Source organism: Corvus cornix, chromosome 20 (genome assembly GCF_000738735.6).
Source record: "Corvus cornix cornix isolate S_Up_H32 chromosome 20, ASM73873v5, whole genome shotgun sequence".
In the NCBI taxonomy this organism is placed as follows: Eukaryota; Metazoa; Chordata; class Aves; order Passeriformes; family Corvidae; genus Corvus; species Corvus cornix.
The window spans coordinates 7257463-7270436 of record NC_046349.1 but is presented as its reverse complement, the minus strand read 5'-3'; the positions used below and the strand labels follow the sequence as shown (position 1 = coordinate 7270436).

The window sequence follows — 12974 nt, the reverse complement described above, 5'->3', positions numbered from 1 at the left end:
CAATGCTGCAGCCGTGACCCTGTGAGGGCGCAGCGAGATGAGCACCACTGCCCCACGGCTGGGTGCCAGCTGTCAGAGGTGCAGCTGTGGACTTGGGGGGACATCACTTGGGGACAGAGCCTGGCTTTTGGTCAGCCCTTGGAAAGAGGCTGCTCCTCCCCAGAAAGCTCTGCTAGGCTGGTGGTCTAGGGTAGCTGGTGATGTGCAGCACACCGTGGGCATCTCATCAAGTGCCAGCAGTGTGACCCAGAGCTGTGGGACACATGCCATACCAGCAGAGAGACTGCTGTGCTGGGGACAGCCCTATGCCATCCCTGACATCCCAGGGCAAGGTGTCCAGAGGAGTGACATGCCTTACAAGCCCCTGGGACAGAATCTGGAAATAATGCTTGCCCACATGTCCTTGAGGTCCCTCCTTGTAGCACTCCTGAGGAACGTCCCCAACACCCAGAAGCCTCCACAGCCAGCTGCCTCAAGGGGTGCCCCCAAGAAGCGTGTGCCTTCACAGTTAAGTAGGTTAAGAAAGTCCTTTCTCCAAGGTCTGGATTAGCCACTGCTGCTCTGGGCAGAACAGACTCAGCAGGGACACTGCCAGTCAAGCGAGGACGGCACGTGGGGATCTCAGCGGAAGGGGATCAGTCCAACATGGTGCCATGAAGCAAGCCCATGTTCCCCATACAGGGTAAGCAAACCAGGAGTTTTCCTTGCTTTTCAAAGGAGGCTGGGGAGCAGCAAGCCCTGCCCGTGGGCTGAGCACTGCTCCTGGGCAATGGAGCAGGATATACAGCCAGGGACAAGGCAAGGCAAATCCTATTAGTGGGCAAGACAGAGGCTCTTCTATATGAGTTCAAGCACTTTGCCATGTCACACACTGAGGTCTGGGGTCTGACTCCTGCTTTACTTTCAAGGGCACTGCACTCGCCAGCAAGTCACAGCAGGCCTGGGGTGGAATACCCCAGCACCCCTGTGGTGGGATACCCCACTCAACCCCACACACCAGACCAAAGTCGGAGGTTTGCAGTGCAGTGCTCGCTTGTGGAAGTGGACAGGCTCTGAAGACGGACAGAGTCCAGTTCAAACAGCCACAGCAACACAGCGCCAGGGCCTGGGACCTGCACTTAGCTGGACTGGGCATGGGATGCCTTCAGGAATGGAGAGGGGCACAGACAGCGGGACGGTGCAGCATTTGCTCCCGATGTGTGCTGGCTCCCACAGATGTGTCCCTCCAGGATGTCCGGCACAATAGCTTCGCTTCAGCACCAGAGTTTGTGTTGATCTTGCTGTCGCTTTGGGCAGCCGGCGGCTTCCTGCGGGCACGTACGCTGTGAGCAACATCCGACTGGGAAGGGATGTAGCCGGGAGCTTCACGTTTTCCATGCTGGGGCCCGCAGGATGAGTAACAAAGGAAAATGGAAGGAACGAGTGTGTGTGTCCAGTGTCACTGCTCAGGGCTGGCCGGTGTGTCCTATGTCCCACCGTGTCCCCACTGACACTGCAGCAACCCCGGCTCTCCTGACAGTGCCTGCTCTATCCATGACCCACCCAAGTCTTTAGGTGTATTTTGCTCTCCCTGCAGTTCCAAGGCCTGACACTGGTTGTAGCACAGCCCAAGGCCTCTGGGCACCCAGGACAAAGAAGGTGTTGGCTTTTGCCCCAGCTGCTTTTTAGGCCTCTGAAGATTTAGCAGGTACCTGTTTATCAAAGCATGGGATGACAACTCCCTGCTCTCCCGCCTCCCTGGATTTCAAACCACTCTGCTCTATGCCACAGAAGAACACTTGCCACTCCCAGACCTTGAAAAGACCTGGAGCTGGTGCTTTGGTCCTTTAAACAAGACTTTTTTAACAAGCGTGTCAGACGATACTGCTCTCCTACTAGGCAACTCTTCATTAAAACTTTATACTTTAGCAAGCCTTTCAGTGAAGACACACTCCAAGCATCACACCCGTCAAACAGCAGCAGGCAGGACCAATTTAGTAACTCAAAAGGTTTTCCAGAAGGCAGGGAGTATCCAGTCCTGAACAAGCTCCCAAATGAAGGACGTGGTGTGCAACCAGATCCCTCTGCAGCGCCAAAAGGCCCAGAGTTGAGCCCAGCCTGGCTGCAGGGGATGTGTGGGGCTCACTGCAGCACTAGCTGGAGCTCTGCAGGACTTCTGCAGGGCACAGGGGACAACTGAGCACAGGAGATGTGGACAAACTTCCAGCTTGGGAGTACTTGGGCTGCCCCAGTGCAGGCACACTGTGCCAGCAGCTTGGCCAGCTGGGCTCCAAGGAAGCCACACACCTCATGTGGGCTGGTTACTCACATTTTTTGCACAGCCTTACCAAGCTTGTGTGAACCCGGAAAACACATTTGTTTCCAAAAAAAAAAGAGCTTTCATAGGTCAAGAGAAGAGGAAACTGAAGAGTGGTCAACACTTTGATTGTGCACGTTCCCTTCCCCACAGCAGTAATCTGCTTTTCCTCTCATAACATGCTCCTTCTCTGCTCCATGCTCCTTCTCTGCTCCATGCTCCTTCTCTGCTCCGTGTTCCTCTCCTTTAACCACTCACTGCCTTCCTGGGTTGCTCCACTGTCCTTCTTCCCTTCGTGCTCTCGTGTATGCTCCATTCCTGGGTGGGAGCACTGGTTTGGCAGAGGGACTGACATGAGACAGCATTAGTCTGTATTTAAGAGCTCTGATAGAGATCATGGACATTCACCACAGGCAGAAAACCTCAGTCCATAAAATGCTTCTGAAGTGTGACAGCCTGGTGAAAATCGCAATTCCTGGCTTTTTCTGTATGGGTCTCATTTGTCACCCTGGGCTTGGCTTGCTTATTTTTTTGACACCATCACTTCTGATTCACCAAAGTCTACCCAGTTCAGCCGATGCTGACACCAGGGACACTTTCATTCCTATGGGACTATTTCTGCTTTATTTCTCATCACTGAACCTTACAGAAGAAATTAAAGGAGCCAAGAAGAACCCCAAAGAGGACACCTGCTTCTGAAGGAAAACCACAGGGCATGAAAAATTGCAAGCAATTCCTAAGAGGGCGCAGAGAGAAAGAGGATTTAGATTTAGTGAGAACATCTTGATTTGCCTAAATGTGTGAGTCCCTTATTAAATTACTGTCCTGTTGAATAATAGTGTTCAGCGAAGGGATCAAAACTGTGTCATTCTAGATTGTAAATGAGACTTGGGAATTCAGTGGTGAGGGATAAGTCACAAGCCTGAAATGTCCCAATGGGAGAATGGCAAAGTTCAGGGGGTACAAAGAGACCCAGTCAGGCTGCAGGGATGAGAGGTTGGGCTTGTTGGGGTGGAGGCTGCAGCCTAGTCCTGAAGAGCCAAAAGCTTCTATGGGAGCAACTGTGTCATCACCAAAACACTCTTCCTCCTGCTGAGACACAGCCCCCCTGGGGCCCTGGGCAAGCAGAAGTGCCCGTGCCCATCCCACCGCTGGGACGCGGTGCCACGCAGGCAGGTTTCACATCCTCACCAAGGCTGCCTGGCTCTGGGGCTGGGGCTGGCTACGGAAAACCAGCAGTTTCCCAAAACTGCACATCTGCAATGGAAACTGAAGCCCCACATGTCACTGGACTGAAGACAGCTGTGTCCCTGCTGTCCCTGGGTCTGAAGAGAGCAGTGTCCCTCTTGCCCTTGCTATCTCTACCATCCCTGCCACTGGCCACACCACCAGCTAAAAGCCTCCCCAGGGAGATGTGCCAGCACAAAAGCCTTTCCTTTCCTTGGGGGTGGTTTTCCAGTCCCCTTTCTTAAAGCAGGACCAACCCAGCCTGAGTTGTTCGTCAAATTCCTCTGCTCCTTCCTGCACTGCCAGCAGCAGCCAGGCTGGGACAATGAGGGATTCAACCTCTTGAGCAAAAGCCAGTAACAGTCCAACCACCAAATCCTCCCAAGCATCACGGCAACGAACTCTGACCTGAACTCGTACTTCTACCACTTATTTACTTGCTCTTTTATTTTCAACTTGCATGTTTCATAGACGTAACACACCACCTCTCTTCACAAAACTCTTCCTCCCACCCAGCCCATGTGTGCTGCTTTCAGCCCTCCCAACTGCCTGCCCTCGTTCACCCCGCACAACATCGCTGTGGCTGCTGCAGATTATTCACAATTTCTTGCCCAGGGGATGCAAGACCTGTCAAAGGTGCAGCTTTCCAAGCACAGAAAGCTGTGACTGTGCTGCAAAGCCTTGGCATCCTCCCTGTGTTCAGAACTAACAGTGCTCTCCTCATCACCTGGGAAGAAGACTTGGGGAACTAAGTCCCCCCCTTAGAAGTGGATTTAGTGACCTCTTTCTGGAGGAGCTGGGAGACAGCTCCAGGAACAAGGACCATCAGCTCTGAGCTGGACAGGGCCCGGCTGAGCAGGAACCCCAGAGGCTAAACGGGAAGGACTGGAAGCCGGTGCTGAGCTGATATGAAATCCATCCCACAGGTGGGACACCTGATCAGAAAGGACTGGTTAATGTTTAATAAGTCACAAAAACATCCTGTGGCAGAGGCGTGGGGCTCTTCCCACCCGTCGGGGCACTCACCGTCCTCGTGGCCGTGCAGGTTCTGCGGGCTGCGCATGCTCTCGTCCTGGCTGGGGCTCAGGCTGGAGTTCAGGTGCTGGTCAGCTGAGATCCATGTGGAGTCGTTCATATCAAAGTCCTCGCTGCTCACCGACGTCTCATCCTGGAGGCAAGCAGGAAAGGGTTAACTTATGGAGCTATTTCCTTTCCTCCTTTCTCTGGCTTTAACATCTCCTCACCACACTCCTTCCTAAAAACAATTGCGTGGGCAGCTCCTTTCCCCCGCCCTAAGAAGCCTTGCTGGCCCCTTGGGCTTCCCAAGGCCACGGCGAGCAGCCCTTCCCGGTGCAGGGAGAGGTGGCTGCCCCAGTGGGGACCAGGGCTCTGCTTCCTGCCTGAAGACTTGCCTGAGCAATGGCACTGTCTCTAATTGAGGACAATTAGAAAGAGCTCACATCCTGTAGGAGCGGATGGCTGAGCCCTGGAGTTTACCCTTTAATCTCCATCCACCCCAGCGTGCTCCTGGCAAGGCAGCGACATGGGAGAGCTGAGGACAGGCGAGAAACGGCTCCATGTAACAACTTGGACTTTTCTGAAATCAAATCATCTGCTACACGAGGAATCACCAGAGGACTGGCAGCAGCAGGAGCAGCTTCTGGGGCATATCTGAACACAGGTATGAATCCCCAAAGATCTGCACTGCCTGATGCTACAGAGGATCCTCCAGACCTCTCCAGAGGAATATTGCCTCTGTACCCTGATCAAAAATGACAGCACGCACCCTGGGAAGGGGCTGGGGGAGTCAGGTCCCCAGTGAGGCAAGGACACCCCAGCTCAAGCCAGGGACCCCAGCCAGCCGCCTGCTCCCCGACGATGACATAGATGACATTCCTCTCTCCCACTTCTGCAGCTGAAAGGACATTTTCTCTCTCCCTCTCTCCCTTCTCACTAACCTTTACAGTACTTTGAGACACAGCCCTTGGATCGCTTCCAGTGCCGGAAAGGTCAGCCACAGGATTTCAAAACCATCATCATAAAGGCAGCACTGAGATCCTGAATGAGAGGAGGGGCTGCGGGACCTCCCCAGGCTGAACTCTCCCAGCGCAAAGCTTGGGAGGAAGCAGATACGTGTTCCCATATGGACACGGTCCTGCTGGTGATCCCTTTATCTGCCTTCCTCTCTCTGCTCCCCTCCCAAAGCCAGGGGCACCGACAGCCCTGGGGTGCAGGGGAACACCGAAAATGTTTCCAGAACCGCTTTCAACTCTGCTTTCCTTTGATTGAAACATTTCAAAGGCTTGTAAACCTCTCTGCTCTTATTTTTTTTCCCTCCCCCTGGTCCTGAGATAAAATACAATCCCCGCTCCCTTTCCGTGTAAGCAGTAATTGGCAGCACCCCTCCAACCTACGCCTGCGGCTCATAAAAACGGACCTGTCTGGCTGCCGCTGGCTGATAGTTTTTATTGTGAACAAACAAATGTCTTTAAAGACAGGTTTGTGTTTTTCCTCCCAGCTCTTCGTCCCTGCAGACACATCTGCTGGCTCAGGCCTTGCGCCACCCCCAGCCCGCTCCCTCCATGTGCCTCCCAGGGAGTTTCCTGGAATTTACGGCTTGTGAACCCTGCACGCACCAAGGGACGGACTGATGGACAGACGGACAGGGCTCAGCAGCCCCGTGTGTGTCCCCCACGGGGATACCCTGACCCCAGACCTGCCAGGTGCAGCCCCCCTGTGCCCAGGTGGAGTTGAGCAGGAGGGCAGAAGGTAGAACAGGCACAGCATCTCTGGCTCAGCACAGCTCGACTGCCACACCAGCCACAACGCAACCCTGCCTCTCCAGAAACTCCATCTTGTACGTACAGGAACAGAACTGCAAAGGTCTCCCTGTTGCAAACTATAAATAGTCTCTTTATTGTAAGCATTTGCAGGGAGGCAGCCACCCTAATATCTGGCCTTCTTCACAAGGCTTACTCAAGATTACTGTCAGGCTTAAGAGACAAATGCAAATGCCAAGGTCCTTGCTGCCCACAGTCGCTCACCTGTCCGGTGAGGAGGAGGAGCCCTGGGAGCAACCCATGATGTTTTCAGGTTGTTCAGGCTCAGCTGCAGAGGACATCCAGCCTCAGCACCCAAACCACAGCCTGGGAGGCATCGCGTTCTCCGTGCACTCACGCATGGGGGAGAAGCAGTGACACGAAGGATGCCTCACATGCACATGCGATGTAAAGTGCTTTATAAATGTGTACAATTCTCTCGAGGCGCAATAACATTCGCCTATTATTAGAAATACTCTGGCTATCAAACCAGAAACTGATAAGCTATAAATGACTCAAGTTAAACAAGGCTGTCACACATTCACCAGTCCAGGACTCAGCCACCAGCAGAAAGTCACCCCCTGCTTTCCAGCCAGAACTTTCTGCTTTCCAGCACTAACACTGTTGGCCAAAATGCCAACAGGATGAAATTCCTGGCATCTCACAGCTCCCACTGCACAGCCCACCCCAAGGGAATGCAAAGCCAAACATACAGGTGGCAGCAGGAGAACCCTTCCTGGCAAGTGGGAACAGGGGAGAGAGCATCCACTGCCTGCTGGGTCTGGGCGACCACCCGACTCTGCCCACAGCACAGTGCCCCAGGAACTCCTTACATCTTTGTGCCTCTTTATTAAAGAAAGAAAAAAGCCCCAGCCTCAAGTGTGGCTCTGGCCATCCCCATCACTCCAGCTCTGGCATCCTGCACTAGCCCTTGGCTGCATTCCTCACTGCCTGTTGGGACACCAGAGGCCACCAGCAAACTCCCGCCTCAGGACACCCCTCGGAGACCAAAGGCTGAGCATTGTGACCTCCAAGTGCTGCCCGTGAACTGCTGGCACTGCCTCCTCATACCAGGGACAATCCCAGGGACAGGAGGCCCCAGCAGCAGCGTCCAGAGCACCAGCTGCCCAGCCACAGCCCACGGGCAGAGGGACAGCAGCACAGCACAAATCCAGCCTCAAAGCACAGGACACCAGAGCAGGATCAAAATTTCTGGCCGGGTGGGAGCTCTGAATCTCCCTGGAGGCCAGTAACCTGGCTGAAGGCTGAGCCTTGCAGTGGGCTCCCCGTCCAGCCAAACAAGGAAGCATTTCTCAACAGCAGCAACAGCCACGACTCGGAGCAATACGGTAAATCTAATCTACCCTTCCACCCTCTTTTGGCTTGCAAGTCAGGCAGCTCATTCTTTTTCCTCTCTGGGTTCTCAGGAGAATTCTCTCTGCTAATTTCTTCTTTCCTGTAAACAAACTTCAAATGAAACTTTCATTAGAAAACAGAATGCAATCCATTACCAGTGCCTGTCTCAGGACCTGCTGCCTTTTCCCTAGTTCCACACCACTCATGGCACAGATGGAAGTGCCACTGGCACCCCAAGCAGCCAGCCCAGAGCCAAACCCTGAACCTCACCACTGCTGCTGCCGCCCTCCTCCTTCCTGCCTTTCCCAGCTCTCCGGAGAGATCTTCTCACCCCGCAGTAAAGTCCCATCGCTTTGTTTCCACTGTTCAAGGGACTGAGCGATCAAGGGTCAGGCAGCAGAGCTCCTCTCTGCAAGGGGAAGTCGGATCCTGCTGCTGCACTCACAGGGCACACCCAAACATCGGAGCACGGCTCCCGGCACTGCTCAGGGTTTGGAAAACAAAATCCTTGCTTCTCTACTTATCTACAACATTCACAGCTGCTCTACAGACATTTACAGCCAATATTTTCTACACAGCAGAGGCAGACACTCACATGTGCAGGGCTCACACTCCACATTTCTGTCCCACTTTCCATTCACGATCTTCAAGCACTGTGCCTGCAAGCATCCGCTGAGCTTCCCAACTTCGCTCCAAGTTAGAAAACTACTCCTCCTATTATAGAGCTGAAAACCCCGGGTACTGACAGCCACCCTGGCTGGTCCAAGAACACAGCGAGCCTCTGGCAGATCGAGGAACCCAATCAAGCCCTCCGGACTGCAAGGCTGTAATTGCTAGACAACATCTCTTCACCAAAGCTCTTCTTCCTGGAGAACAACCTCCCACACCACGGGCTGGAGCAGGGCGGGGGGGGGAGCTACTCTTATAACCTCGTAAATATATGCAAGACTATCGGTAACCTGCTTATTTTACAGCCAGGCTCAGTTTCTCGGGGACTGCCTTGCAATCTCTCTCCAGTCATTTACATGCTGTACCTCACGTTTAATATTCCAAGCTCCGAGTCTCAGGACGGTTTATTTTCTCTCTTTAAGTCCTTTTATTTTAAAACATGTCCTTTCACGCCACAGCCTACTATCCCGATGGGATTTCCTTCCGCGGAGCAGGAACCGAGGCTGTGTGCCGTGCAATCTCCCCAGCACACAGCCACGCTCAGCTTCCCACCAGAACCAGCCGTGTTTTTAGAATCAACAAAAGGCAACGCGTGACTGCCAGCCCCCAGAGCTGCTCCACTGCCACGCCGGTGCTGTGCATGACCTGCCCGGCACAGGCAGCCCCCAGACCTGCCAAACCTGGCCAGGGCACAGCACCTTGCGCTGTGACCCACGACAGCGGCGCGCAGGGACGAGCTCTCAGGAGGGCAGCCTCATCTCAGCCACTGTTTAAACCCAGCCCTCTGAGCATGCCAAGAAGGTATTGAACCAGATTTGACCCTAACTTAACCAGTTCAGCACAGAGAAAGGCTCACTAATGGAAGATAAAACACTCCGGGTCAAAGATTGGTACTGCAGCCACAAATACTGTGGTGGTCATCGCTTCAAAGACCCGAGAAGCCTCACAGCACACGGGTGTACGCGGGCTGTGGCGGCGGTGAGCTGTGACTGCGCTGCCTACTCGTGTGTACAATTCCCACACCAAAGAGAACATCCCCGGCGCTCTTTGTCACGTCACTTACGTCCTTATTTACCGCGATTTCTGCTGATTTCTACGGGACCCGACAAAACCCGAGAAATTTGTTAGTTCCCGAAAATGGGAAAAACAGTTAATTTAAACGGCAAACGGCAAATGGAAGAGGAAGGGAAGCTCATCCCCTTCTCCCCCTCCCCCTTCTCTAAGAGCTCTTCTTCTGGGAACCCCCCGAGCATTCCCACAGCCCCGAGGCGCGGGGAGCTGCCAGGGCGGGGGGCGGCCCCGCAGCCCCTTCCCGGAGCCGCTGCCCCATTCCTGCTGTTCAGCGGGGAGGTGCTGAACGCGGGGCAGGGGGGACCGGGCTGCACGACTCCCACCACCACCCTGGAGCCCCGCACCTGCCTCCCCCGCACCTGAACTTGCTCGCAGGCGTTTGCTTTTCCATGCGAGGTGGGGACGGTGCCTGATACCGCGCGGTGTGAAAGGGCACTTTGCTCTTCCCCCAGCACCGGGAAGCGAGTGTCGGGGGGGACCGGAGCCGGTTTTGGAGGCGGTGGCCAAGAGGAGCAGCGCTGCGGGCTGAGCGGCCGGGGGTTCCCGTGTCCCCACCCTCCCCGACGGCCACGGGACCCCGGTGGGACGCGGTTCCCACGCGTGTGTCCCCGCAGCAGCGAGGTGCGAGGCGCCGGGCGAGAGTCCCCGTCCCCGTCCTACCCCCGCCCGCAGGTAAATAGATACACCCGCGATGGAGCCCTGCCCGCGCGTGTGCGGGGCTCAGCGTGCGGCGAGGATTGACACGTAAGTAGGGCTTTACCTCCAGGGAGGCGGCTATTTCCAGCACAATCCCCGCCCGGGGCCGGGGCTGGTGGTGATGGCGGCGCGGGGCCGGTGCCCGGGGATGGCTGGGGCCGGTGCCCGGGGATGGCCAGGGACAGAGCACTCCCGCCGCCGCCTCCTCCCACTTTCTTCGGCGCTTTTGTGCTCTTCCGGGCGCGGGGGAGCCGCGCCGGGCACGGGGAAGGACGCGCCGCCCTCCCCCCACCGCCGCCGGGCAGCCGGGCGGGCGACCCGCAACTTCCCGGGGCCGCGGGGCGGCCGCTCCCCCCGGAGTTGGGGCCGGGCCCCGCGGCCACCGCCCCCCCCGCCCCGCCCCGCCCCTCCCGCCGGTGGCCCCCCCCCCTCCTCCCCAGCCCCGCAGCGCCGCGGCCGCGTGGAGCCCCGCGCATCCCCCCCCGCCCGCCGCCCCAGGGCCGGTACCGGAGCCCTCCGCGGGCGGGCGCCTACCTGGAGCGGAGCCCGGGGCCTGCCGGCCTGCGCCAGCCCGGCGGCGCGGCGGGGAGCGCGGGGCGGAGGGACGGAGGGACGGAGGGAGGGGGCCCGGGCTGGCGGCGCTCCGGAGAGGCTGACAGCCAGCTGCTGCCCGGGGAGAGGGGCCGGCGCTGCGGAGCGCGTCACTCCCGGCTCCCGGGGGGGGGCGGGGAGGCGGAGGGGGGCGAGCGGGGCCCGGCCGCGGGCGGAGGGGGCGGGGGCGGCGGGGGAAGGGGAGCGGGGCCGCGGGGGGCGGGCGCACCGGGCCGGGCGCGGCGGGGGGCGCGGAGCTGCGCCTGGAAGAGCACATTGTGGAGGGCCGGGAGGGCCCTTCCCCGGGAGGAGACAATGTCCAGGGCCGGGCGCCTGCTGGAGAACGCGAGAATGCGCGGCCGGGGCACGGTACGGATCGGTTCGGATCGGCCGGGAGGGCCGCTACCCGCCCGGGCATCCTCCGCTCCGCACGGCCCGGGGGGCTGCAGCCGATCCGGGGACCCTCCGCTCAGCACAGCACCGGGGGCTGCCGCCCGTCACGGACCGGGCCCGGGGACCCTCTGTCCGCCCGGCTCGGTACGGCCCCGGGAGCTCTGTCCCTGGGTCCGCCCGTGCGCGGGTGCAAGTGCGGGGCCCGTGCAGCGAGCCCCGGGCGCGGTGGGTCCCGCAGCCCCTTCCCCGCGCGGTGGGTGCCGCGGAGCCGAATCCTTTTGTTCCCGATGATTCTCCCTCGCTCCGTGGGAGCAGAAGGACCCCGCGCTGCCGGCAGCACCATCACCCACCGCCGCAGCCTCGGAACGCTGGAGCAGGGCTGCTAGAAAACCAGCAGCTTGCCCAGCACAGCTCTGGGCAGGGCACCGGCTGCCAGATCCCCGGGAGGATGGGGATGCTGTGCCCCAGCTCTGGCAGGGCAGCGCTGGAGGTCCCGGCATCCCCCAGGCTGGTACCCACTCCCAGGCTGGGCTCCGAGGGCAGTGGGTCAATGACCTCTGTCCTAGTTTGGGATCACCGTGATGGGATAGTGATCCCCATCGCAGTGATGGGCGCCAACATTGCAGCATCCACCTCCCCAGCCCACCTCATGTTTCACTGTTTAATGGTACAAAGGAAGTGGTTTATGAAATAAACCAAGTGTAGCAGTTCGGTGTGGAGCCTGCAGTAGGCTGGTGCCAGAAACGGTGCCAGAGCCAGGATGGGAACTGCCAGGTTTGGGTTTATGGCTTGTTAGTGTGGATGTCCAATTATGATGTTATCTGTTCCAGCGTTAACCAGCTCACTGCCAGGGAAGCGTGCAAGGGAAGAGGGTGGCTCAGGAAGATCTGAGACCAGAGGTGAAAATGGGCATCACTCAGTACTACATTTCCATCTCCTCCAGGCTGATCATGGAGCCAGGGGCGGAAAGGCGAGAGCGGAGCCCTGGGGGCCTTCCGCAGGAAGCGGATGGCTGGGAGGGCAGCAGGCTGTGAGACCCCAGCCACAGGGCCTTCTCCGTGCTCCCTTCCAGCTCCATGACTGCTGCTCCTCCCTGAAGCTAAAATAAAATCCTGACCATTTAAGGTGAACAGGAGCCTTGCCGAGAACCTCAGCAGAGCGGGCTTTAACCCCTTCCCATTGCTGGGCTTTGTTTACTCCTTGCACTTCCTTTGGCTTCAAGCTAGACCGGCTTAAAGCCATTTGGGAAAGCACATCCCCTGGGACTGAAGTGCCTGCCCCTCCGTTTGGTGAGCTTGCAGAGGACACAAACCCATCAGGACGTGAGTTTGAAGCACAGGCACTATTCTGTGCTGCCTCACCATGTGGACACTCTTATTTTATACTAAGTGCCTTTGTGTGGGTTAGCTTAATCCACTTTGGAAATGGATTAACCTAAATTTCACATCGGCAAACTTAGTGTGGAACAGCCGGGTCCACACAGGGAGTGAGGGAGGAAGAGCCATTCAGCAAGAGCTGCTAGGCAGGAGTTGTTCCCTGTGCAGGAGAGGGGTCCTGACCCCAAGGGGGGTCACCGCTGTTACAAGTGGGGTCATGAGCCCGACAGAAATGCAATTGTTTGTGCCAGCGCACGGGGTCACAAGGCTGGCAGAAGTGGGGCTCACCAGCGGAAGAGGGGCTGCCTCCAGAAACAGCCAGGGAAGCTCTGGGAAACTGCCCACCAAGCGCCTTTCTAGTGGGTATTTTTCGGATTCAAATTGTCTAGGGGGAAATAACTGGCAATTAGATATAGAATTGGTAATAATCATTTATCGAGTTGTCAGGAACGGGGGTAAGTGCCTTACATGACTACACAT

General features: G+C 57.3%; 1 protein-coding gene across 1 annotated transcript in view; it reads right to left on the bottom strand.

Annotated features, from left to right (window-relative positions):
• The window catches only part of NOL4L (nucleolar protein 4 like), a 64960-nt gene that overhangs the window by 16565 nt on the left and 35421 nt on the right, over positions 1-12974 (bottom strand). The window contains 1 exon segment of the mRNA XM_039563486.1: positions 4550-4691. Within this exon segment, the coding sequence (XP_039419420.1) occupies positions 4550-4691 (142 nt within the window).